The sequence below is a fragment of the Loxodonta africana genome, chromosome 1, assembly GCF_030014295.1.
Source record: "Loxodonta africana isolate mLoxAfr1 chromosome 1, mLoxAfr1.hap2, whole genome shotgun sequence".
Classification (NCBI taxonomy): domain Eukaryota; kingdom Metazoa; phylum Chordata; class Mammalia; order Proboscidea; family Elephantidae; genus Loxodonta; species Loxodonta africana.
The window spans coordinates 58,550,828-58,578,653 of NC_087342.1; the positions used below are offsets into that span (position 1 = coordinate 58,550,828).

General features: G+C 46.1%; 2 protein-coding genes across 9 annotated transcripts in view; one reads left to right on the forward strand and one right to left on the reverse strand.

The window, feature by feature from the left end:
* JARID2 (jumonji and AT-rich interaction domain containing 2) overlaps positions 1 to 8,157 on the forward strand; it is a 317,392-nt gene extending 309,235 nt beyond the window's left edge. For all 5 annotated transcript variants that reach the window (XM_023555804.2, XM_064280939.1, XM_064280945.1 and 2 more), the window contains 2 exons: positions 2,172 to 2,279; positions 6,887 to 8,157. In XM_023555804.2, coding sequence (XP_023411572.1) covers positions 2,172 to 2,279; positions 6,887 to 7,048 — 270 coding nt within the window. In that variant the 3' untranslated portion in view covers positions 7,049 to 8,157. The remainder of the gene's footprint in view (positions 1 to 2,171; positions 2,280 to 6,886) is intronic.
* Positions 7,302 to 27,826, reverse strand: part of DTNBP1 (dystrobrevin binding protein 1) — a 193,098-nt gene continuing 172,573 nt past the window's right edge. For all 4 annotated transcript variants that reach the window (XM_064280954.1, XM_023555807.2, XM_023555806.2 and 1 more), the window contains 3 exons: positions 20,974 to 21,129; positions 11,882 to 12,022; positions 7,302 to 9,939 (listed from right to left, as the gene is read on the reverse strand). In XM_064280954.1, the coding sequence (XP_064137024.1) occupies positions 9,695 to 9,939; positions 11,882 to 12,022; positions 20,974 to 21,129 (542 nt within the window). In that variant the 3' untranslated portion in view covers positions 7,302 to 9,694. The remainder of the gene's footprint in view (positions 9,940 to 11,881; positions 12,023 to 20,973; positions 21,130 to 27,826) is intronic.

Below are 27,826 nucleotides of genomic sequence, written 5' to 3' on the forward strand. Positions count from 1 at the left end.
GCTATGTAACCAATCGTATTGCCACTGAAAACTTTGGAATCTGTATTTTAAACTAGCCTTTCTCCTAAGCTACCTTCTCCTGTTTCCAGCCTTCCAATCTCTGCTCACAGCTGCTTGGGGGGTTTTCAGGCAAATCCCATTCAGCCGGCTAAAGCTCCATTCCTCTTCTCTCCCTGCCTCCCACTTTTCCAAGGGGCCTAGCCTCCCTCGCCACGCTTTTCTCCTCTTGGCTCTTTGCCTGGCCCAGTGTCTGCTAGGAGACCTGTTACCGCATAGGTTTTTGATCATCCATGCCAGACCACAGGGTCAGAAAAGCACTGTTGACTTGCTGACTGGACTGGTGTTTTCGGTCCGTGTTATACCCTCTCTGTAGGGTAGCTGCCTTATGTTGTGCTCTGGTTAGGATGCTCCCGCCCAACACTGAGCAGCCAGTGGTGACATGCCCCCATAGCCTGGCACACAGCCCTGTGGTCTGGCCTTGCCACCTCCAGTGCCACCTTCCGCTGCTCCATGCATGCAGTTCTCTTTCCTGAAGCAGACTGTGTCAGGAATTGCGCTAGCCTCGTGGTTTAGATGAAGTAGCCAAAGCCCCGAGTGTCACAGAGCCTCCCTACGTTTGCTCTGCTTTGTGAGTGGTGGGCCGGGACAGAGACCAGGTCCGCCTGGCTTTGTGCAGCCTCCCAGCGACACTTGGGAGCACTGTGTGATTCCTCCCTCCTCCAGGCCCCAGTGCACACCCACCTGCCTACAGAGAGGAGGGACGGTACTGTCACCCCTCATTGAGTTGGATGCTCTTTGTATAATGTTAGAAAGGTCAGAAAACCATTAAAAACGAATCTCACCTTCTGTTGTGTATGCTTTCTGTCTGGTCTTTTCTAAAAGATGTCACTTGAGAACCAGGCTATATTGTATACTTTCGAAAAAACAGGCATTTCCACAGGTCTTAAAAAATGTTTTGTTAACATCCCTCATAAAAGCTGCATAATTCTGGATCATACTTTTCACGTTAGAGCTTTTGCGTACTTGGGGAGTGTGCTGTGACAAACATCCTCGTGTGTGGACGGCCCTAATCCCCCAGGGGCCCAGGGCATTGAAGTGGGGGCTTTTCCTGGAGTGGTCGCCTTTCACCAGGCATTATTTCCTACTAGTCTGAATGTTCGTAAAATGCATATCCTAAAGTGACAAGTGAATCCCAGCGTTTTACTTTCGTTACTTGGATCACCAAGTCTGCCCTCAACCCCAAATGTCTTTAGAAGGTGGTATGTCTGTCACAACCTTTCTTAACAGTGTGTTCTGTGTTCTTTGCTTTGACATGTTGAGGACAGGAACCCAGGTCTGGAGTTCTGTTTTTTCCTAAATCCTTTCTGGAAAGAGCCCATGAACCACTTGTATCTTGTTTGTTAAAACACAATTTTTGTTTTTATTATTTCAGGCTAGCCCCAGGGGCAGGGTGAGGGGCCGGGCTCCTACAAGGCAGTCAGACGACTCTTCCTTCCCTCACCCTCAGACCCAGATGTCCCCATGCTGAGGGTCGGGGACAGATCAGACCTCCTCTCTTCACCGCTTGTGGTGTCTCTGGCAGGTGACAGGAAGGTGCTTTCATACAGCACCTAGTGGTTCTGTGGGTGGCGTCCCAGGGATATGGGGGCTGCTGGGGACTGTCTGGTTGAGGAGGATTGAGAGTCTGGTGAGGTAGAGGCTTCAGGATGAGTGTGGATGCAGTCGTTGGAGTCCGGGCTGGAGAACCCCGGGTGTGTGCTCACGTCTTGCCCCCTTCTTAGTCCCACCCATTCTTGCAGCTCTCACCTGCGTTGTTTTAGAGCAATAAAAAAAATCATAGAAGCCCTTAGAACTCAAAAGGTCATACACAAATGGTGACTAGAACCTCTCACAGGAACCTGTACCCGAAGGGGCAAGGTCTAGTTAAGACGAAGATGGGGAGACGTTTTCAGTTACTGATTTTCCTAGTTGACCCTGTTCCAGACCGTTTGTTACGGTTTGTTTCTTTAGTCAATAAGTAAAATTTTTTGTTTCAATGCCTGGCAGCCCCTTCCTCCTTCTTCCCCTCACTTCAGGCCCCTGTGCCTGGGATCACCCTTCAATGCCCATTCTCCCACATCGTATCATTTGGAGTCACTTTCTGAACCACAGGGCTCCTTCTCCTCCATCAGGTCGTACAGGAGAATGAGAACGTCGTGTTCTGCCTGGAGTGTGCACTGCGCCATGTGGAGAAGCAGAAGTCCTGCCGAGGGCTGAAACTGATGTACCGCTACGATGAGGTCAGTTATGTTTGCCCCGCATGCCTGGTGGAGGGGCACACAGGCAGGAGTGACAGTGTCACCTTGTGTGTGTGTGGCTTAACAAGCCCGTCATCCCCCCTCAGGAGCTCGGTGTGACCTGAGCCTCTGTGGCCACAGAGTCCTGAGCACCTTCTAGCCAGACAGAACCTAACATGATGGGAAGGTGCTGAGGAGTTGGGGAGGTTCTGCTGTGTGTAGTGATACCAGGTCCTCAGTCTGTCCTAGAGAAACCCAGGAACTGAAACCGTTTACCATCAGGAACATTTTATGTGTTTAGTTTTTCTTCTGATTAACACAAGATCTTGAGCCAGATTTCGTTCTCCTTTCACTTAGCTAACAGGAACCCCTCAGCCCCTATTGCTGCCTGGTTGTCTCCTGAGCAGTGGCTGGACTGTGGGGGTGGGGACTTCTTGGGAAGTGAGGCTGCTTGTGCCCCCCAACCAGGGGAAAGGTAGGCGGGACCTTCTCCCAGTGTTCTGCCTGTCTCTTTACAAGAGATGAGTACAGGGAGCCCTGGAACCACAGCCCATCAGGAAGAACCATGCTAAAGTGCAGAGGCGGGGCAGCACGGCCACTGTTCTCCTCCTGTGTGAGAACGCTACGTTTTTGCTTCAAGGACCGTGGTTGGTTGCGTAGCTTCCTCTGCAGCCTTCTCAGCCCAATGTTGTCTGATGAGCTTGTAGTTCTATAAAACTGCCTCCTGTTCCCTTGGCAGTCACCATTGTCGTGGTCAGCAGGGCCCTCCTGTCGCCACTGCGACGCCCCACTCCTAGTCCTGTGCACCAGCAGCTCCTCTGGGACAGGAGCGCTGGCAGCTCTGCTTTTCCACTCCGAGCTCAAAGTGTCTCAGGCCACGTGACTGGGTGCCTGAGCTTTAATTGACAAGGAATTCGGTTCAGTATCTGGGTCGGTGGTTTCCATAGCACCCATGTTGATTGGCCATGGGGGCCGGGCCAACACAGAGGGAACATGGCTGCCCATACTCACCCTCACATGGGTCAAGCGTGAAGGCGCAGCCCAGGCCTTGCTGCTCCCCGCCCCCCCCCCCAGCTGTGGCCCACTGGACACAGGGAGGTGCTGAGGGGCAGCTGAGGCCACCTTGCGGAGGTGTCACTAGGAACACTACTCCCTTAGCTGTGGGCTTCGAAACCTGCCTCAGCATTTCTCACAGAGAAGCTTCTGGCTCAGGGTCCCGGAGGACCACGTGGTGCAGCTGTCCACGCCTTGGCTGCAGCCCTTGCAGAGCCTTTGACATAAAAAATGAGTTATTTAGTCCCTTTTCCTGGGCCCCAGCTAACCAGGTCATTTGTGTAGTTCTACGTGTATTAGTATGATGTCTGTAGAACGTGTAGCTAACAGAGCATTTTTGCTCAGAAGTTACTGTGGAATCAGTAGGTGGTAAACCAACTCCTGTAGAGGAGAGGAGCCTTAGGTATACCTTACAGTCCCCCTTCATGCTTGGTTGTGGTGCCAGAGCCCGTTACCCTCATGTGTGGAATCATGGTGCACGCACATCATAGGCTCAGCCTACCATCTTTTTTCACCTTCCCTCTCAGAACCCAGCAACAGTGCACACAGCAGCTCAGCATCTTTTTTCATCATAGAAGCTCACTGTCTAATCTCAAGTTGGAAGCTTCTGAGCTCTGAGAGGAGGGCTGCAGCAGTAGAGGGCCACAGGGACCAAGCCCTTTATCATCACTCAAGGGGACCCTCATGGAAACATGGAACCTTCTTCTCTCACTCAGCAACCCAGTTCATCAGCAAGTGATGTTGATGCTACCTTCAGATTAAACCCCCAGACCAGCCCATTCTAACCACTCTGCTGCTCCGTTTTCTGTTCTTCACGCAGCAGGTCACTCTTTGCTCAGAACCCCTTCCTGTGCCTGTGTCGAGTCCATTCAGTTCCCCCGGGTGGGACGAGAGCACATCCTTCAGCAGATGTGGAGCACCAGCAAAGCTCTGTCACAGGCGCAAGCACGTGCCTCCTTTGTCTCAGTGATCTGACATCTGTCAGTGTGTTTATCCTAAATGCGGTCAGACTGCCGTGGTAGTCGTTTGTAGGTGAACACAGCTGTTTCTCAAAGTCCACGCTCTGCCCTTACAGAGGGCATGTCTTACTTAGTGATCTGAGACCTGGAGCCTTTCTCGGGTTGTCACCTTTCAGGTAGCTCTGGGCGCCAGTGTCGTGCCCTTCCTGAAGACACCCCAGTGCCATCTTCTAGACACTGGTTACATTGCTGTACGTACCCCCTTTGCCTGCGAGCTGGGTGCCCACCTGTGTTCTCGAGTTGGGCAGTGCCAGTGCTCAGCCTGCACAGGGCAGGCCAGAGGTGCTGGCCGAGGGTCTACCCCTGTCCTGGGCATGAGTCCCCACAGAGAGGAGTCTGGGCACAGAAGGAGACTGTACCGCAGCCATTACATATGGCAGCACTGGGCAGGACCGGTGTCTCAGGTGGCACTCACTGTAGGTTCCAGTCCAGGGAGGGTATGGTGCATTGGGGGTGGCGCAGGAGGTGGATCCAGTTGGCGGGTTGGACTTGATAACTTGACTAAATTATAAGATTGGAAAGCTGAAAATAGATCCAGTTGCATCATCTTTGTTTCTTAAAGAGCGTGTTCGGTAGCGGCAATAACCACTTTGCCGTCCCTGCTTCTCCACGTTAACAGTAAATGTCAGAACACAGTTAAAAATAAACCCTCAGTGCGTGAGGAGAGCAGCTCTCTGGCGTTTGCAGAGTGCGGAAACAGGCACCACGAGGCTTCCTCGTGCCACATCTGAAGCTCTCCACAGAGTGTGGCTCCAGCGTTCACCGCCAGCTTGGCTTCTGACTGGTGTTTGGATGTAAGCAAAATCCTGATTAATAACACGTAGGGCTTGTCAGCCTGAAGTTCAACCATTGTTTTGATGAGTGAGGAAGAGTATTTGGAAGCATCTTGGCTAGTGGCGTAACTTACTTACTAAATGAAAACTCATAAATTCCCTTTTGGGTTGAACTGTATTTTGGGGTGGGGGTTTGGTTTCTAGCCCCTGGTGGATTTCAGAATGGCTGTGTGACCCCAGGCTCTCTCGTTCTAAGCCTGGTGAGCCTAGCAGACAAACCCACTCTGTCCTGGGTTTGTGAGTTGGGACAGCCTGCCAGAGGGATCCTGCTGCTGGGAGCTACCCATGGCTTTCCGCCTCGCAAAGGCCCCTGTGAAATGGCAGCATCTACATGTGCTCGGCTCTGTCTGTGCCACTAGGGCACCGGGGCTGAGAAGCACTGTCTTCACAGGAGCCGCTGGCCTCAGGCTTGGTTTTACTGTGGATTGGGCCCTGTGGCCATTTGGCTGTCTGGGCAGATGGACCCACGTCCACCTGACTTGCAGCCAGCTAGGCCTTGGGGGCAGGCAGGCTCCGAACTGACTGTGGATTTCAGCACGAGAGCTTTGAGGGAGTGTCTGCAGCAGACAGGAGGAAGGGCCCCACAGCCTTTTACCCTCCTCATCCTGCCAAGGTGGCTCTAGCTTTCAGAGCTCTTCTTTAAACCTTCGTTAGCATGCTTATCGTAAGTGCATGACCCTGCTCTTCAGAGGACAGGTTAACTCTAGTGACAAGCGCTTCCTACAATTGTTTCCGGCGCCCACTTCCAGCGGGGACTTTCCAAGGTCAGGGGGTCCTCCTCACACCTTCTCATGGTTCTCTGTCTAGAGCAGGTGCTCACCAAGTATATGCTGAGTTACATACCAGCGTGATAATCTTTTTTCCATGTTTTCTTTTAGCGCTGGATGATTCTAGGGTGAGTTGTCAAGAGTTACAAATATATTTGATAGTGACAAGTAAATGGTTCTCTTGGGTGGATTACAAGGATGATGATTTTATTTGTTGAAATATTTCCTCTTTAGTGAAGAAAAGGAGGGAGTGAGGTATTTATAAACAAATGTTTGCATTATTTGCAAGGTAAGGTTAAGTGGGCTTGAGTGTGGGTGTTAGGCGCCTATTTCTGTGATCATCCAGGTAGAACTAGAGAGAACTGGGGCCCTATTGGGTTCAGTGCCTCACTGGGCAGCAGGTGCTTGGCCAGGGACTGGGGGGCTCGCAGCTGAGGGACCTCTTTCAGCTCCAAGGCAGGGGAGGAGGGTAGACCATGGTGATGCCAGTGATATGAGGATGAGGCGATTGGACTTGCTGTGTGGCTGTGGGAACAGGCCTGTTGATGGGAATCTGGCCGGGTGGTGGGAGACGTGCGTACACACCTCAGATACAGCCGTGGCTGTGAGCACACGTTTGAACGCAGCTCTGAAGAAAATCCTAAGTGAACTTAATACATTCACAAGCTTTTAGCCTATCAGATTTTTAATCCGCCACCTCCCTTTCTGGACTGTCCCCTCACCCATGCCAGGCTGGCTGAAATGGGAAATGGCAGCAGTCTCTCCCTGACAAGGTGTCTTTGTTGTATTCTAACTTGTTTTCGAGCCCGCCACACGCTGGGGAGGGTTTTAAAGCCTCCCCCCCGCCCGGGGGGAGAGCCCCCATGACTGGATGGAGCCCCAGACTCCTCTCTCTTGCCCACCGTGTTAATTCTGTGTCTTCTTTCACCCCTGAACAGGAGCAGATTGTCAGCCTGGTCAATCAGATCTGTGGCAAAGTGTCTGGTAAGAATGGCAGCATAGAGAACTGTCTCAGTAAACCCACACCAAAAAGAGGGCCCCGCAAGCGAGCCACCGTGGACGTGCCACCATCCCGGCTGTCCTCCTCCAGCTCGTCGTGAAGATGCCAACAGTCTGTCCGTTTATATATATTTTTTTGTAATTATTATATTCTAGTTTGGAGTACTTGCTGTAGGATACAAGCTGTCTTTGCACTAGCTCTAAAGAAGATTTTCTTCTGGTTTTAGAGAACTAATTTTGTTTTAGCATTAAACTGTTGAACTTTTTTTGTACTTAGAATACCTAGATACTGCAGTCGGATTTTGGAAACTGCCGTATACTCACTGTTTTAAAACCCGTGAGGGGCTATATTAATTTGTATCACCCCGATGGCTGACGAAAGCCTTTTTTGTTTTTTGTTTTTTTTTTGTAACTGTTGGGGAAAAAAGGCTTTTTTAACCCATTTTTGAAGAGGGTGAAGTTTGAAGAACAAATTATAAAACCATCAGTCATGTGAGCAGATTTTTCTAGAGAGGAAAAGGGATAGGAGACATACACACACACAAAACTTGAAAAGAAATGGCTTTACTTTGGCTGTCTTTTCTTCTGTCATGTGCAAGATGAGTTTGTAGTTTTTAAAACCGGAGAACCCCCATTTTGTGTCTCTGGGCGGTTATGGCAGCTGAAGGCGGACGTTTGCTAACCATGGGCAAAATGAGGAGACTTGAGTGACTAGGTTCTCTTTACCAGCACATCACTATGCATCTGTTTAAGGAAAAAAGAAGAGAGAGAAGAAAAAGACTGCCTGCCTTGGAGGGGTCACGTGAGGGAAAACTGTGCCTGATTTCATTAGGAAATCCATTCTGTTATTTTTTGGTGCTGTTGGCTACTTTATCAAAAAACCCTTCAATAGCATCCTTAAGGGGGAAAGAAAAAAAGGAAAAAGTGATAGAAGCCGTTGGCGCTTCTTTGTCGTAGATGTGCAATCTTTATTCTGACATTCCATCTTCATCTCACAGCTGTTGTCTCTCACCGTCAGTCAGCATTAATCTTTCTTTTTGGGTTTGTTTTGTTTATGGTCACATTTGGAGCCACTAGGAGGTCTGCCGTTCTTTTTGAATGTGAAAATGCATTTGCGCTCATCTTGTCTATTTTTTCTCTTCCTGTTGTAACAAAAAGAAGAAAAAAAAAGGAAAAAAAAAAAAAGAAATCCCATCCCTTTTGTACATAAGCCTGTAAATTGTTTTAAATACTTGAGCCTTTTTCTTGGTAGGGGCGGGGAGGGGGTGGAAAGACGAGATGAAGAAAAGCCTTACATTTCAGTTTCTTCATCGGTTGGATTGGATGCTTACAGGGTTTTTCTTGTAACATTTAAGTGCTGCTTACATCACTGAACAACAACACAAATAATAATGGAGTAGCTGTCGCCCTTCTCCGGTCGTGTGTACAGTACGTGTGGAATAAAAAAGGGAAAATGTTTTCACAAACTGTTCTTTGTTTCATAATTGAACCCGTCAGTCCTGTAGCACCCATGCTGCACTGAGCTTGCTGGTGGTGATGTCAGGAGAGTCCTGTGACACATTTTGTTGGTTGTTGTTGCGGAAGACTGAACTGTTTTGGAATATTTAACAATGACATGAACAGAGTCAAGTGTTTTCCGATGTGGTTGTCCGGTTTTTATGGCCTTGCTTGTATACCTTCCCTCTTTTGGACAGTAAACTTCTGCCTACGGCTCACAGTTTGACGTTTAATTTATTAGCGCTGCTCTGCATCTTCCCTCATGAGGGAGGAGCTTCATGTTGTTTATTGCCAGTTTTTTGTTTACCTTTCAGGTTTGTACTACAAGGTTTAATAATAAAAACAAAGTTTTTTGGACATTTGTCTGTCTTGTGGAAGATGAGTGAATGAAACGAGCCCTTTCTTTGCCGACGAGAGGGCTGAGCGTCCTCCACTGCCTCTGCCCGGAGCGGAGCAGACCACGCATCTTAATGTTGCTCACTTGGGTTTCCATCAGGATTCAAGTCGTTTGAATCCCTTTTGAGCAAGACCAAATGTTACTCTTCCTCTGCACGTGGCCCACGGGGCCCCTGCCTGCAGCCCCCTCCCTCCCTCTGGGCTGTTACCCTCTGCTGAACAGCGTCTGTCCTTCCTAGGACCATCCTGCACCAAGACTGGGCTGTGAGTGGTGCTGGAAGAAAACAGCACCACAGGACCAGCTTTCCTACAGGAGTCAATCTTGTTCTTGCCACAGGCTTACCTCTGCTCCTTTGGGCCATGTGTGTGTTCTTGTATCAAAGTAGGTTGGCCTGTTTATTTTTAACGATCAAATGAAATACCAGGCTTTGTTAGAGCTGAATTTGACTACAATAGGTTATACTGTAAAGGAAAGTAGGATTTTCTGTCTGTATGAGGCAGGCCACTCACTCTTTTTTAATCAAGACTGCATAGGTGTGGACTGGCAGGTCAGGCCAGGTGGCCCTCACTGACCCCAGCTGCACTCGGAGGCTCAGGGAGTTAGTTACACTGGCTTCACAGATGGATATACTTGGCAGCCTTCCTTCATACAACAAATTGGCTACGTACTCTCTCATTTTAATGCTTACAGTCCTCAAACTTTATTGTTAGCTGTACACTTCAGCCTCTCAAACATGATTGGCAATGTTGTAAAAATCAAGAACCTCCCTAAAACAACCTGACTTTAGAGGCCGTAGTCTGCACACGGCTTGAGACGTCACTCAGATGTGGTCAGAGAACACGAATATTCTGATTTAGGAGTCACTGTCATCAGTAACATCTGAGGCGGCCTTCCCATCAGTGCCCAAGGCAGCCAGGGCAGTGTCTGCGTAGACCTCCTCCTCGTCAGGCTGTACCAGTGGCTGCTCCCCACCCTCACTGGGGTCCGGGGGTGCTGAGTCAGGGCCAGAAAAGGACAATGAAGGCGGCCTGGCTCGTGACTGGGAGGGATTTGGAACCTGAAGAGTGATTTCATTCTGACATACACTGGATTCAGACCCTGTAAAATAAAGTGGGGGAAAAAAAAACCTGTCATAAAATTACTGTAATTCAGAATTGCCCCTGAACACACAGAATGAAGGGGGCATAAAGCCTGCTGTTCTGGGGACCTGTGGCCTGCAGAGCCAGGCTGCTCCTCAGTTCAGAACTGCCTTAGCCAGTGAGCCCAGAGTGATGGATGGTCCCTATGCCCCTCAGGAGACGGTCGTCTCTGCTGGATGGAGAGATCACATGTCCTTTAAAAGTACGATAACCTGCAAGACGGTCTGCTAGAGGCCACAGGGCCGGCGTCTTTGCAGAGCATTCCACGTAACCTTGATAAATCCAGATTTCTTTATCCCTTCAAATACAATTCAGAGAAGCCAATGACCTTTTAGCAGCTGGCCAATTTCACGGGAACTAAAGTAAGCTCTTTGTATGCAGGTGACAGAGTTAGGGTCACACCTGGAGGCAGCATTAACCCCATTTACAATGTTCAGGACTTTCTGGGACAGAAGGGCAAATGCATCCAAGCCCTCATTTTCCCTGGGCACCACCAGCCTAAGGTTTGCTGGAAGAAGATGATGTAGCTATTTATCAAGACGTTAAAGATCACAAGTTGACAAAAACTTAGAGTATGACCTTACGGGAAGTGGAAACCTTGCTAATGGTGGGCTTCCAGAGGTGGCCCAGTGCTGCTGGAGGGTCTGAGATAAGACTCTGGGCATCACAGCTGTCTACTGTCTTGTTCCTCCAGGCCCTTAAACGGCTTTTCTTAATCTAGTCGTGCATTTAGGGAGTCAGAACTTCGTGTTAAGGTACCACACAGCCTTTGTGGGGTGCTTTCCAAGCCAGCCTTACTCTCTGGCTTCTGTATGTGGAAAACATGGCAGAGCTTTCTTTGTATGGCTAATATAAAGACCCACCCACAGGGACAGGTCTGAGATGTAAAATGTGGCAAGCCCAGGTATACATCTAGTGCCTCAGTAAGTATTTGATGAATATTCAATTTTGTGAAAATTTTGGGTTGCAATTACATTTTTGAAAATACAGTCCCAGTGCTGAACCCATGGCCTTTTCCACTGCAGACATTCAAATAAGTATCTGCTGGACAAAGGGGGAGATACTCATTCTTATACCAGGCGCAAAGCTTGGGCACCTCACAGGAGAGACCTAGTCTACCACAAAAACTCACCTCAAAATCATTTCTGAGAGCAGGAGGTAAAACATGAATTAAAAAAGCTCCCTATTCTCTGCAGGTGTGTGGGTGGAGCACTTAAAATCCACAACTGAACAAACCCATGTTTCTTTGCGTCATTACTGCTAACACAGGTGTGTGGGAAATACGAGTTAGTGGAATAAGAAGTTGACTGTGGGCTTACATGGTACCTGGTCAAGTCACTCTGTCTTCCCTTTAGCGGGATGAAGTGTATGCAGAATTGCCAACCCTACTGTCATGGATTGAACTGTCCCTCCAAAATACCTGTCAACTTGGCTAGGTCACAATTCCCAGTATTGTATGACTGTTTCCCATCGTGTCATCTGATGCGATCATCCTGTGTGTTGTAAATCCTATCGTTATGATGTAACGAGATGGATTAGTGGCAGTTATATTGATAAGGTCTATAAGATCAGATAGTGTCTTAAGCCTGTGTCTTTTGAGATACAAAAAAGAGAAATGAGCAGAGACACATGGGGACCTCATACTACCAAGAAACCAGCTCTGGGAACAGAGCGTGTCCTTTGGACCAGAGTTTCCTGAGCTGAGACGCCCCTGGACTAAGGGAAGACTGATGACAAGGGCCTTCCTTCGGAGCTAACAAAGAGAATGCCTTCCCCTGGAGCTGGCGCCCTGAATTCGGACTTCTAGCTGACTGGACTGTGAGAGGATAAACTTCTCTTTGTTAAAGCCATCCACGTGTAGTATTTCCATTCTAGCAGCACTAAATGACTAAGACACTTACCTAACATGGGGGATAGCACGGCGTTGTCTTCACCCGAGTTCAGAAAGACGTCGAGGGCCTCCTGGTCAGATATGTCCATCAGGTCCATCTGCTCCAACATGTCCACGTTCACTTCCATGGATGACATACTGCCTATGGGCTCTGGGAACGGATCACAAGAGAAGGAAATTGTTTTTTCACTAGTACTTTAAAAGGTGAACTTGAACTTACATTCAGCTACATTGTGTTTTTCTAGGTGTATCTCCTGCTACTCCCAGTTTATTTTTTAAATTCTGTTTGAAGCATAAGTGACATATCCCTGCCTCATACTTCTGAATAGAATCTGTCCCAGCTCAACCTTGGCTCCCCATGACTTTGCATCTCCTGTGGTGCAGGTAATTCTCTTTATCTGTAGCCAGGTGTTGCAGGCAGACCTGTTGCTGCATGACACGGTTCTTGGCTGGAGGTGCCCACTTGGAGTGGGGTGCTTGCAAGAGGAGAAGCTTTGCGGCACGAAGTCAGAAACCACTCCCTTAGATACGGATCTGCTTTCTGCCTGCAGCTACCCGTTTATGGGCCGGTATGATCCTATAATTCCAGGCATCCCAATACTAAATGACTGTAAGAGGTAAGGTAAAGCTGTCTAGTGACGCTTCTCAAGCCCAATAATTTAAGCTTTGATCTCCATAGAAGACAAGGTTTAGACGTTTATAAGATGGGGATTTGGGACCCAGAGCTGCCTGCAATGAAAGCGCAGACCAGAAGGGAAAAGTTGGCCCACGAGAGAAGAGTATGAGAGGCTGATGTCCCCGCCTGAGTGAGCGGTACCACAGGGGACTGGAGTCTACATTACTCTGTGGCCCAGAACCCCACAGTTATCCAAGGCCTCCCGGGCCTGGCAGAGGCAAACACAAATCCCGCCTGAATGGACAATCCTGGAAGAGCACACCTTAACCCTGGAGGCCTCCCAGGAATAGGAACTCAAAATACAAAACTCAGATCCAAAATCTGTGATCTGTATTTGCAAACAAACCACCACGGGTGATAGAAACAAACTCGGTATTAGCATCCTCCCCTAAGAACTTGAAAGAAAGAAAGGATGGGATCATGAAAATGTACACGGTTTCAAATAGAAGAAAGGCCAGAATCTTGAAAAAGAGCCAAATAACTTTTAGATAGGGAAAGTAAAACCTCAGGGAACAAGTTATATTGAAGATAACCAGCTGTCGTTGAGTCAGCTATGACTCATGGCAACCCCTTATGTGTCAGAATAAAACTGCTCCATAGGATTTTCAGTAGCAATCGGTTTTGGGGATTTTTGGAAACAGATCACCAGGCCTTTCTTCCAAGGAAAATGAAGATTAGTCATTGCCAAATAGAAAATTAGTAAGCTAGAAGACAAACTGAAAAAATCCCCCCACAATACAGCACAAAAAAATGGAACACGTGAAAGAGCCGAAGATACATGAAAAAGTATTTTACATGTTCACAGTTGAGAATGGAGAGAATTGGGGAGCAGCAATATTTAAGGAAGCTGATAATTTTCCAGAATTGATGGAAGACCTGGGAGTCCCTGATCTAGGAAGCAAAAATATATCCCAAGCAAGATAAATCCACACTTATATCAACTGCAATGAAACTACCCAACATCAAAGACAAACGCTCCCTACATATGGCCAGAGAAAAAGGACAGATTAGGAAAGTTAAGGAAAGGAAATTAAACTGACAGGCAATGTGAAGTAAGTTCAAAGAGGCAGTGAAAATAGCATTCAAGATCAATAATGAGAAACAGGCACTGTCAGACAAGAACCACTGTCTCACTAAACCAGTTAACCTGTTGCTGTAGAGTTAATCCTGACTTAATAGGGACACCATGTCTGTCAGAGTAAGACACTACTCTATAGGGTTTTTATTGGCTGATGTTTCAGCAGAAGTAAGATGGTGAAGGAATCCCAGAAGGATGGTCTAACATGCAAGAAAGCACGTTAAGCAGAGACTTGGAAATTAGTGAGCAAATCTAAAACTGAATAAAATAATCATAATAGTATCTGAGAAGTTACTGGGGCAGAATTAAGATACCAAATAACAGGAGAGGAGGGGTATGATCAGAGTTGAAGCAGTGTCAGATCCCTGTTTTACATGGAAGGAATTACAGACAAAATCATTTAAATTTAGCACTAAAATAAGAGCTACCAGTTACCACTGAGTCGATTCTGACTCAAGGTGACCCCTTTTGGAAGCAGAGCACATATCTGGGTAGGTTTGAAGCGCCAACCTTTCAGTTAGTGGTCAAGCGTGTAACCTCGTGTGCCACACAGGGGCTCCTAAAATAAGAGCTAAAGAGTATACAACTTATTTTTAATAAGTGGAAGGAAAGTTTATTATAATTAGGACAAGCAGGCTAGACTCAAATGACCCAAAGCTGTGACATAGTCAGGGACCAACTGAAGCCTGCCTGCTCCCGGCCAGGCTGGACTAGGATGCTGACCTTGGCTACACCAATGTCATATGGCTGATTCACAGCCTCTTTGGTCCTGAGACCCACAAGGAACAAGTGTGTTCCAGATCTTCAAGACTGTGGACGTGATGATGGCATCATGAGTGGCAGTGACTCCTCCCTCCTGGGGACACACTTGCGAGGTGCCTGGGGCTGCACTGTCTGAGCTGCCTGAAGGTGGATGCCAAGAGGGAGGGCTCTGTCTTGCGGCTTTGGAGGCCTTCCAGCAAGGCCTTTTGGCCTTTGCTTAGATTTCTGTTTTAGGAAGGGAAGGAGCTGCTGCCTTTTTTTTTTTTTTTTGGTTTGTACCAACTTCTGTAAAAGACAGGAATATAACTTTTAAAACAGATGAGAAAAATTGGATTAAAAAGGATAGGAAAAGCTTTCAGGAAAACAAAGCATAAATAAAATGGTAATGAAGCTAAGTAGTTCAGTAATCACAGTAAACAGAAATAAACCAAACTTTCTAGTTAAAAGACAGAGATATGTTTGAATTAAAATTACAAAATCCAGCTGCATTTTGTTTGTAGGAGATACTCCTAAAACGTAAGGGCACAGAAACATCAAACGCTAAGAAAGAAAAAAAATAATGGACAAAAAAATACTAACTTTAAGAAGAAAGTCAATGCCAGCTGTATTAATATAAATTTAAAAGGGTACAAAAGCATTACTAGAAAAAGTACTTAATGATTTTTTTTTTTTTAAAAGTTTAAGTCACCAGGAAGGTAATTCTGAACTTCTATGTGAGTATATATTTTTGTAGCTACATTTTTAAAGGAAAATTTAACAAATCTGTAATCGTGGTTTGTGGAAGGTTTACACAGCTTTTCGATATTTGAGAATGAAACAATGACATGAACAATAAAAGTCCGTGCTATCATCTAGAATCTTGTTCTAACGTGCCGTGAAGTCAGTCTCATCACAAAGGTAAAATTCCGTTCTCCAACCACAATGAAATATCATTAAAAATCAGTCACAAAAGGTAACTGGAAAAACCTTCGTATGTTTATTTAAAAACCCTACCCCAACATACCTAAACAATTCAGAAGTCAGTTAAGAAATAATGAATACTGAAACTATCATATATCAAAACTTTAGGGTTCAGCTGAAGGGGCATCCTAGTGAGAACATCGTGGCCTTGATCATGGCCTTGAATTCAATGCCTTATTAGGTGGGAAGGCTGGAACTCAAGCCTAAACATTCAACTTAGGGAAAAAAAACAACCACCTTCTGACGAAAGCAAAACTAAAGAGGAGAAATTAATGAAACAGAAAGTAAAGACAACAGCATAACAAAAATAAGTTTTAAAAAACCTTAAAAATGGGCATGTTTGGGGTAAGATTCATGAAGAGAAAAAGCACAATCTACTGGAAAGGCAACCGCTAACCAAACCACAAACACAGTAAAGATTAAAAAGAATACTATGAACATACACTAATATCTTTGAAAACTCAAAGCAAAATGGAGAAATTCCACAAAAAATTTGCCAGAATTAACTCAAGAAAAATAGGCAACTTCTACAACCATAGAGAAAAGAATAGCTAGTTCCTCCCACAAAGAAATCACTGGTCTCAGACATTTTTAGAGAAAAATTCTCCCAGCATTCCAGAAATACATGATGAGAGACCACCATGTTCATGGCCAGAAAGATTCAATACCACTAATCTATAAATTTAATACAATACAACTGCAATCGAACTCTAGGCAGGGTTTTTCACAGAACCTGAAAATCTGACTTTAACATTTATACAGAAGAACAAAGAGCCCAGAATAGCCTAGGCAACTCCATAGAAAGTGTGCCGAGGGCAACAGTTCAGTCAGGTGTCCAGACTTACTACAAAACAGGGTCTTCTCAACCTCAGCACTGCTGACAATTGGGGCTGTTTAATTCTTTTGGGGGGTGGGGAGAAGGCTGTCCTGTGCTTTGTAGGATTGTCTAGCACCCGCCCTGGCCTCTACACACTTGATGCCAGTATCACCCCCGTGACAACCAAAGTGTCTCCAGACATGGCCAAATGTTCCCTGGAGGGCAAAATCACCCCCAGTTGAGAACCACCGCTTAATGAAGAACTGTAATTAAGACCGTATGTTTTTTTGGCTCAGGGCTAAACAAATAAGTGTAAGAGAAGAAAGAGCCTAGCAAAGACTCAGAAGGCAGTGGGAATCAGATCGCTGGTGCTGAGACACGTGGTTATTACAACACATACATAGATCACCTGGAGGTAGATTAAAAATCCAAATATAAAATGGAAAACATTAAAACTTTTACAACAATACACAGGAGAATATCCTTATAACTTGGAGCAGGAAGGACTAAAGATACGCAAGTACAAGCCATAAATAAACAAAAACTGGTAAGGCTGATTGCATTAACATCAAGAGTTATTTTTTTTTTTAGCAAAGGTCAAGCTAAGACAAGCCAAGCCACAGATTAAGAGAAGGTATTTGTATCAGATATAATCAGCGAAGGTTAACAGCCACACGGATAAGACTCCATAAAGACAACCAACTGGAAAATGGGCAATCGAGGAAATGCAAACTAAAACCAAAATAAGAGGCCATTTCACGTGAACAAACTGACAAAAATTGAAATGTCTGACAAATGCCAAGTGTTGGCAGAGATGTGAAGTAATAGGAATACTGGGACAAGGTGAGGGGGATTGTAAACTGGTACAAATATTCTGGCGGGCAATTTGCTCAAATCCAGTAAAAGTGAAGCTGTGTGTATGCTATGATCTCGTAACTGTTCTAGTTATAGCCTCTAAAGAAGTGGCTCTCGGGATGTGGTCTCCTGACCAGCAACCTCAGCATCACTTGGGAAGTTGTTAGAAATGCAGATTCGCAGGCTGGCCCCAGACCTGCTGACTCAAACACGCCGGTGGTGGGCCCAGCAGGCTGTATTTTCACAGCCTTCCAGTCACACGACCTCTGCCGTAAAAAAGCTTACACATGTGTGGGCCGAAACCTAGTGTAAGAATGTCCATAACGGCATTCTTTTTAAGAACCTAAAACTGGCAACTTGTATGTCCATCGGGACAACACTGAATAAATAAGTTAGATAGCCACACTCAATGGAAATGTTTAACAGAATGGTGCTGGGTTCCGCTATGGGTGATCATCCAAAACTCCTGCCTGAGAATGTGAACAGCACGAACACAGACAGTGCGATGCTACTTGTATCATGGGTTTTAAAACGTGCAGAGCATACCATGGACTGTTTTGGGGTACGTACCAAGGGAATGACAAAGGCTAAAAACAGGACAGTCACCTCTGCACGGGAGAAAGGCACACGGGAGCCTTCACCTGTGTTGATTCTTGAGCTGGGTGGTGGGTACACTGGTATTTGTATTACTCTTTATACCTTTTCACATGTCTGAAATATTTCAAAACATGATTTTTTAAAGACCTGAAGCAAATATGGTAGAATATTAAATCTGGAAATGTGGTATGCTATATTACTCTCAGTTCTCTGGATATTTAAAATACTTCCCAATTAAAACCAAAACCAGTCACCAGTCACAGGAAGTCTCAAAGCTCTAAATAAAACCTCATGGAGAGATGACTGCACAAAGTTAAGATCATAACTTGGGAAGTGTGTTTTGAGGTATTTTTGAATTCTAGAATGTATCTTGGAGTCCCTGGGTGGCACAAACGGTTCACGCGCTTGGCCGCTGACTGAAAGTTTGGAGGTTTGAGTCCACCCACAGGCGTCGCAGAAGGAAGTCCTGGTCATCTGCATCTGAAAATGCAGCCTCGGAGACGGGATGGAGCACAGTTCTGCTCTGACACCCGTGGGGTCACCGTGAGTCGGGCCAACTTGACAGCAGCTGGTCTGGCCTATTGTTAACCCTCTCACTAGCCCAGACACCACCTCTTTCCCCAGGACACCAGGCCCACTTTGGGACATCAGAGAGCAGAGCCAGTCTCTGGGTAGAGCAGGGCACCCCCTGGCTCCAGAGGCTCTACAAGCTCAGACGGGAGCCACAGGAAGCCGAAGTCTAATTTGGGGAGTACAGAGAACACGAAAACACAGGTACAGAATAGAGCACCTCCAAGGTTATCTATGAATAACGGCACAGTCAAAACACCCCGACGCTAAGTGATGAAAATGGCTACACTTCCTGAGAAAACAGGAATCATGGCAGGTAGAAGGTCAAGCCCAGCCGAGGTCCTACAGAGTCCTGAATTATGTCCTAACAGCACGCTGAGCTGTGCTGGGCGCTCCGCGGAGCGGTTTGCCTGGGATCTATAACGGTCTCCTCTGTTGCCAGGCGCCCTGGCCCTGCCTAGCCCTTTCTGCGCCGAGGCCCTACTGCACTGCAAATGGGTCACAGTGCCCCAGCGCCCTTTTACTCTAACTTTTTGAATAAAATTTTCCATGCTTTGTCTTAATCTTTAAAAAAAAATGATACTTTGGAAAGTGAGACAAAAATTTAGACTGCTATTTCTGATGCAGCCGAATGAATCCAAAGCACCATGTTTACTGTGGGGCTTTTTTTTAAAATTGATTCTTGTAAATTAAACTGCCTGCCCCATATTCATCTGTGAAGAGGAAGCATCCTCCTAAAAGAAATGGACTTGTCAGGCTGGGAAACCCACGGCGTGGCCCTCGAGAGAGGCCTGGCTATTTGTGGATATCTTTTCGGCCCTAGTCAAGAAAGCAAGCCAAAAAAAATCCTCCAATTTTTTAATTCAGTGTTTTCAAAACCACATGTATTGGCAACATGTACCTGATGTTGTTTTTTTATCTTAAAAAAAAAAAAAAGAGCCCAACACTTTTTGAAACTTAAAATCATTCTTGAGATTCTCAAAAGCATAGTTCACCTACCTGATATTTATTGATACCCATTCTACAGGATTTGCTGAGTCCCCTCCCTGCCAGGCACCCAAGGACCCTGCACCCCACACCCAGCCCACCTCCAGGCCTCCCCATGCACTGAGAGGCCCCTCTGCCCCTTCGCATGCTCCCACTGCCGCCTCCTCCCACTCACATTTGGGCATGTGTCCCCTCTTGGAAAGGAGCTTTTTAAGCGGGACCTTGATTTCTCTTTGCCTCCTCTGGTTCTGAACACGTGCACAACACAGGCCCCCGGGGCTCAGTGGCATCTCTGAACTGGACAGTGACAGAGCTCAGCAGTCAGCAGTAAGTCCTGCCGCTGCTCCCTTCGTGCCCCGCCTCCTCACACCCTGCCCCAGCCCCTCATCGTGCTGACGTTTTCTGGCGGGCCAGGACGCGTGTGTTCTGACAGGACAGGACACAGGTCTCCAGAGCAAACCCTGCACTTCTGCCCAGAGGAGCCACAGGAGGCTGCGTCTCTACGTCCCACACCAGATACGGACTAACACCCCGAGAAAACCTGCAGCCTGACCTGGAGAGGGAGACAGGCTGTGTATCACTGGGGTACAAAACGGGAAGCTGAGTGTGTGGAGGGGCGGATGTTAAACCTCAAACCTACACCCAGCCCACTGGGGTTAAGAGCGCTACCTGATCGTGGGTGCCCCCAGTGCATCCCAAGGCCTTCAGGTAGTAACTTTTGATCTGTTTGTCTACGGTAGTTTCCTTCCTCATTCCTTGGCTTCTTGAAGCTCCCCAGGGAGGGGCAGAGAATCAAACTACCATGAAGCAACAGGGTGAGGGTGACAGACAATGGAGGGAGGAGGGGGCAAGGTTTAGGGAACAAAGGTCAGAGCCTGGTAAGCCAGGGAAAAGGCTGAAGGTAGAGTACAGAGAGATTTGGGGGTTCCAGGGGTGATGAGAAGCCCAGGGAAGACAGGCAGGGAAACGGGCACGCTCCGGGCACTGCCCCACATTAGTGGGGTTGATGGCGAGGCTGCCACATCGGGCTGGGCACTGCAGCTGGGAGGGGCCCACCCTCTAACCCGGCCTCGGGGAACATGTAGCTGCCCAGCAACCACTGCCCAGCCCCACTGCCTGCTCAACTACCAGGTCATCAGAAGGAGAGGCCAGATGGAAGGAGCCCAGCACCCTGATTTCTCCCTGCTCAGTTCATTCTGGGGAACGGTCAGAGCTGCAGACAAACATTTATGTATTTGACGCTCGTGGCAGCGCCAGGCACAGAGGTAACACAGAGATAAAGAACCTAAATGTCCACCTAGTATACATCCTGACGGTGACTGTGCAGCCTTTAAAGCAGACCCTGTTAAAGAATTATTAAGACGGGGAGACCCTCATACGGTATTAAGGAAAGTTAGACACAAAGCCACACACAGATGTAGTTAGATAGCAACTACATCAGCATAGTCTCTCTCACACCCGCACGGAGACGGTGAGAACCACACTGAACACTATAGTGACTACTTCTGTTTTGTAGAATTATGGGTTCGTCTTTTAAACTTTTTTTTACAACAATTTCCAGGTTTTCCATAAGCGTAATTTATGTTTGCAATTCTAAAAGATATGCTAAACAATTTCTTCAACTGTATCTTAGAGCTATAGGAAGAGGCAAGGCAAGAACAAGACACACATGGTGTGATGCCTACTTTGATGTCTAGAGTCTAACAATAGGATGTGACTCCCGAGGACAGCATCCCCCACCCCCCTACCCTGGGGAGCAAGTGGCACAGCCCATCGCCTCTGCCAGCCCTCCCAACTTGCCTCTCCTCTCTGCTATCTGCAGGTAGCCTGTGGAAAGGTACTGCTCCATGTCCTGCTGGAAGGCCTCCTCAAAAAACTTCTGCCGCTCCTTCAGCTTCATTTGCTGGGTCTGCTCCATTTCTAGAACCTTCTGGGTGTGCTCAGCATCTAGTTCAGCTAAGGAAACAAGAACTCGGGTTAGGGTTTGAAAACGGACTGAGGTACAGGGTGGGCATAAATACCTACTAGCATCCACCCTGGACAACATGAAGAAGAGCAGGGCATCAGGATTGGAGGAAGACTCTTTAAACACTTGCGTTATGCAGATGACACAACCTTGCTTGCTGAAAGTGAAGAGGAGTTGAAGCACTTACTGATGAAAATGAAAGACCACAGCCTTCAGTATGGATTATACCTCAACATAAAGAAAACAAAAATCCTCACAATTGGGACCAATAAGCAACATCGTGATAAATGGAGAAAATATTGAAAGTGTCAAGGATTTCATTTTACTTGAATCCACCATCAACACCTAAGGAAGCAGCTGACAACACATTGCACTGGGCAAATCTGCTGCAAAAACCTCTTTAAAGTGTTAAAAAGCAAAGATGCCACCTTGAAGACTAAGGTACGTCTGACCCAGGCCAAGGTGTTTTCAGTCACCTCATACGCACGTGAAAACTGGACACTGAATAACGAAGACTGAAGAATTGATGCCTTTCAATTGTGGTGTTGGCGAAGGATATTGAATATACCATGGACTGCCAAAAGGATGAATAAGTCTGTCTTGGAAGCAGTACAATCAGAATGCTCCTTAGAAACAAGGATGGTGAGACTATGTCTCACATACTTTGGACATGTTATCAGGAGGGATTAGCCCCTGTAGAAGGACATCATGCTTGGTAAAGCAGAAGGTCATCGAAAAAGAGGGATACCCTCAACAAGATGGATTGACACAGTGGCTGCAACAACAGGCTGAAGCGTAACAACGATTGTGAGGATGGCACAGGACCCAGCAGTGTTTAGTTCTGTTGTACATAGGGTCGCTATGAGTCAGAACTGACTCGATGGCACCTAACAACAACATCACCCTCCAAACTGATAATGACACATTCCTTTTACAAAGGTGGGCTGATGTCCCGACTGCTCATACAACCCGCCTCCTCTCCCACCAACCTGCCGAGCTTCTTCTCAGGAACTGTGCAAGTCAGGCCCCTCCCACACTTCTGCATACGCCATTCCCTCTGCCTGCAGTGGCAACCCATCCACATCTCCCACGGAGACATGATGAACAGCTGTTCAGCTTTCAAGGCTAATTTCTCAATCCTTCAACTAATACAAGTAGAATTTGTTGCTCCATCCTAATGTTTCCACATCACTGGGTTCAAACTTTTGTAGCTGGCTTAAAAATTGCAAGAGGTAAAGACTTGGAAAATACTGAAATATCAGGCTTCAGTGGAGCTTCCAGACTAAGACAGACTAGGAAAAAGGACCCGGTGGTCTACTTCTGAAAAATTTGGCCAGTGAAAACCTTATGAATAGCAGCAAAACAGTCTGCTATAGTGCTGGAAGATGAGGCACTCAGCATACGACTGGGGAAGAGCTTCCTCAAAGTAGAGTCGACCTTAATGGCGTGGATGGAATCAAGCTTTGGGGGCCTTCCTCTGCTGAAGTGACACAACTCAAAATGTGAAAAAATAGCTCCAAACATCCATTAGTAACTGGAACGTAGAATGTACAAAGTATCAATCTAGGAAAATTGGAAGTCGTCAAAAATGAACGGAACTACATAATGATTGCTAACCTAGGCATTAGAGAGCTGAAATGTACTGGTATCGGCCATTTTGAATCGGACAAACATATGGTGGGAATACAGACTGATTAAAAGGACTTCTTCCTTCAGTACCATTGGTTCCCGCTCACATGGTACCTCCTGAAATGGATGAACGTCAACCAATTCTTTATGGTATAGTGACTCTATGTGTTCCTTCCATCTTTAGATGCTTCCTCAGTCGTTTTATATTTAATAATCAGGCTCTTAAACAGAACTAAGATTTTCCTGGTGAAAGAGATCCAAAGCATGCAGGGGATTTGACATGAGGGACATTCTCCATTGCTGGTTTTGAAGCTGAAGGAGGTCATGTAGCTAGGAATGTGAGAGGTGTCCAGGAACCGAAACCAGTCCTTGGCTAACAGCCAGCAAGAAAACGGACCTCAGTCCTACAACCACAAGAAGCCAGGGCTCTGCCAACAACCTGGATGAGTTCGGAAGCGGATTCTCCTCCAGGGCCTCCAGAAAGGAGCACAGCCTGGCCAACACCTTGATTTCAGCCTTGTACGACCGTGAGCGGAGAGCCAGTCACACCATGCCCAGACTTCTAACCTACTGAACTGTGACCTAATACATTTGTGTGGTTTTAAGCTGCCAAGTTTGTGGTGCCCCATTAACCAGTACTATGGGATTACTCCAGTAAGCTGTTTGTATGAATTCCTAGCCTCTGCCTGATTCTGGCTGGTGAAGAGTTGAAGGAGGACAACCTGGGTTCTTCTATTTAAATAAGTTTTTCAGAGCACCCAGGCTGTGGCAGACACGGGCTAGGCTGCGTTTGGCGGAAGGGCAGGGTGCTGTTGTCCCAGACAATCTAACCATCAGCAGAAAGGCTCAGCTGCCTTGTGTCCTGGGATAAACTGAGTGCCCAAAACATTAAAAAAGAACTTCACCCACGGCAGCGTTCCCTCTGGTTCAACTTTGGGGAGAGTCAGCTGGTGGGGTATTAATCAAGTGATTTAAAAAACTAAACTCCGCAGAATTTACAAAGAACTACAATGGTCTACAAGGCCTCACCTTTCATGACTCCTGAGCACAACATAATCCTGTATGTATGATATATTCTAAAGGCCCCACCCGAGGAGCAGATTGTTAATCCCAAACTAGCTATAGTCTCTAATACTTGAAATGTTCTGGGCTTTCTTCTGGTAATGTAATCTACATATATGCAAGGAATACAAACTAATATTAACCAAAGTCACACAAACAGGAAAGTCAGTCTTTGCAGCGAGAGATAATGCGCTGTCATTACTACACCCACTCTGGATTCCCATGCCATCCTAAATTACAGATTTAAGCCCACTTCATATCCGTGTGTACACGGAGATGCGTGCAGACGTGGGTCCTGCCCCTTCTGGCAGACAATTCTGGTACCCATTTCACGATGGTGCCTCAGCCCACCTCTGAATTCAGCTGCAACGCTGGAGAACAGCTCCAGGTGAGCTCACTCCTGTGCCTGCAAGGTCCCACCTCAAGGCCACGCCTGTGATTGCAACGCCTTCTGCTCAGGGCAGTCGCTGAATCCCAGAGGACCCACAGCAAGCTTAGCTCAGAAGTTCTAGGAAATTATGGCAGCTGTCAACCCGGTGACAGAAATCTGTGTATCAATGCTCAATCTCCTTCCTTTGGATGGACCATTCTAGGCTGCATTCTGAATGCTTCTCAGGGATCCCTGGCCACACAGCAACTTCGGTATTGGCTTTACTGGCCTTTCTCCTTTGCTGTTGCATTTCTCTACTCCCTGATTCCTGCTTCTTGGAATCACCTTCCAAATAAACCACCTACAGCAAAAATCTTTGTCTCAGGCTCTGCTTTCAAGCTTCAGCCAAGACATCTGTTACTATCTATAACAAACTTAACCTGAGCCTTGGCTCCCTCCTCTGTCAAAGACGGGTAATACACCTCTTTGATAAGGTTGCTGGCAGGATGAAAAGAGATAACATATGAAAATCACTAGGCACACAGCAGCTGCTGGCCAACAGCTGACAGTTAATACCAGCATTATTCAAAACAGACTCTTCCTGAAAAGAGAGTGATATGACATATGACCAAGACGCAGGACTAAGTATGACACTGAAAATCACCCGAACTCTCAGCCCCACTTAGATACTTAAAAAGAAGTAACTGCCTCTCATTGCCCCGTAATAAATCTGCAAGGAATTTAGAGTCATAAGGGAGGGGAAAAAAAAGCCTTTAGGGGTACCTTTCATATTTTTCACCGTAGCCACCAGTATCAATCTCAAATAGATAACTAGGGAGAACACAAAATTTCATTACCAGTGAAGATGGTATAATCAATTCTCGATTACATGTTTTAATGGTGCAAAAGGGTGACATAAGAGACATGAAATTTTTTTTAAAAACCGTATGATGAAGTGCTTCATATCTGAAAGTACATTAGAATAAGAAATCCTAAAATATGTAAGTATGCTTTAAACACTTCGAATGAAGTTCAGTTACTCTTTTAATATAATTCCAGAATGTTGTTGTTAGGTGCTACCAAGTCAGTTCTGACTCACAGCAACCCCAAATACTGCCAGACCCTGAGCCATCCTCACAATTGTTATATTTGAACCCACTGTTGCAGCCACTGTATCAATCCATCTCCTTGAGGGTCTTCCTCTTTTTCACTGACTCTCTACTTTACCAAGCATTTGTGTCCTTCTCTAGGAACTCGTCCCTGTTGATAACATGCCCAAAGTACGTGAGACGAAGTCTCACCATCCTCGCTTCTAAGGAGCATTCTGGCTGCACTTCTTCCAACACAGATTTGTTCATTCTTCTGGCAATCCATGGTATAGTCAGTATTTTTCGCCAATACCATAATTCAAATGTATCAATTCTTCCTGCTTTGAGCTTCCTTATTCATTGCCCAGTTTTGCATACACGAGACAATTGAAAATACCACAGCTTGGATTAGGCACACCTTAGTCCTCAAGGTGACATCTTTGCTTTTTAACACCTGAAACAAATCTTTTGCAGTACCTTTGTCCAATACAATACATTATTGGATTTCTTGACTGCTGCTTCCACGGGCATTGACCGTGGATACAAGTTAAATGAAATCCTTGACACTTCTAGTATTTTCCCCGTTTACCATGATGTTGCTTATTGGTCCAGCTGTGATAATTTTTGTTTTCTTTATGTTGAGGTGTAATCCATACTTAAGGCTGTAGTCTTTATCTTAATTCCAAAATAAGCAGCTCAAAAACAAAGAATATAGAAACCATGAAAGGGGTTTTAATTAATGACCATATTTTAACTGAGTTACGATTTTCTATAGGTAGATATATGGATATATCATTTGAATTTCATTCTTCTTAAGATTTCAGTTCCTTCATGTTTCTGAATTATTGGTTCTATAGTGTTTTTATTAAAGTGTTAAAAAGCAAAGATGTCACCTTGAGGACTAAGGTGCACCAGACTCAAGCCATGGCATTTTCAGCCACCTTGTATCCATGCAAAAGCTGGACAATGAACAAGAAAGACCGAAGAAAAACTGATGCATTTGAATTTTGGTGTTGGCAAAGAATACTGAATATATCGTGGACTGTCAGAAGAACAAACATCTGTGTTGGAAGAAGTAGACCCAGAATGTTCCTTAGAAGCGAAGATGGCAAGAATTTGTCTCGTGTACTTTGGACACACTATCAGGAGGGACCAGTCCCTGGAGGAGGACGTCATTCTTGGTAAAGTAGTGGGTCAGCAAAACAGAGGAAGACCCTCAACAAGATAGACTGACACAGTGGCTGCAACAACAGGCTGAAACATAGCACGTGACTGTGAGGATGGCGCAGGACTGTGTAGTGTTTCATTCTGATGTACATGGAGTTGGAATCAACTTGACAGCATCTCACAACAACAACATAGTGTTTTTATCTTAGAGTTTCTATATTGGGATGCAATCCAATCATGTCTCAACCCTCACAAAGGGGAGGATGGGGTTAGGTAACATAAAATGACTTTAAAACAACAACTAGCAGAAATCACTGTTTAGCTGTAAAACATGTCACTCACTGCCCAATGCCACTGAGTCAATTCCGACTTACAGTGACCATATGAGACAGACAGAAACTGCCCTATAGACTTCCCAAGGATGTAATCTTCATGGAGGCAGAATGCCATATCTTTCTCCCAAGGAACAGGTGGTGGGTTCGAACCACCAACCTTTTGGTTGGCAGCTGAGTGCTAACCAGGGCTTCTTTGTTACTCACTAGTTACTTAAAATATCTATACCTGCCCTATGTTAGGAAACCCTGGTGGTGTAGTGGTTAAGTGCTATGGCTGCTAACCAAAAGGTCAGCAGCCACCAGGCGCTCCTGGGAAACCCGATGGGGCAGCTTTACTCTGTCCTATAGGGTTGCTGTGAGTCACAACAGACTCTACTGCAACGGGTTTGATTTTTTTTTTTTTTTTTTTTGGCCCTATGTTCACTCAGACTTTACTTCAGAGCCTCTCTGTGTCTCAGGGTCAACCAGTAAGCAAGGATCACAGCAGAGCAGAGTTACCACACCAAAGCAGCTGTACGTTCAGGTGATCATAAGAAAGCATATGGCAGACATTTAAAAACAGCTTTGCTGCTCAGCAGCTACGAGAGGTTCACCCTAAGCTCCCTGACTGAATGAGGATGTTCAAGTCGCCCTGCGTCCTGAAATCATCAGTTAGCCGTGTCCAGCCGATAAACAAATGAGGGAGCGCAAGAATGATGGGAGAATACCTGAAGTGAACGCTTCAAATTCCAAGGTTTAATACCACCTGAATTTTAGAATGTTAGGGAAAAATCTAAATTGTAGGACATTATTCAACAAGGAAAAACGACCCTTTGTTCACATTTAAGATGTCACTTATTACACTCGTTGAAAGCCAGAGAAACACAAAGATTTAAAGGACTTCAACAAATGGCCTTAGAATTAAAAAGGAAAACCCCAGAAAAAAAAAACAGCAGGTTTTCTACCAGGAGTCAGGAGTAATCATTTAATTTCATTATCAGCCCAGGGCTATGTCTCCTTTTGTTTTGACTTCAGGTCATCCCTCAAGTTTTATCTG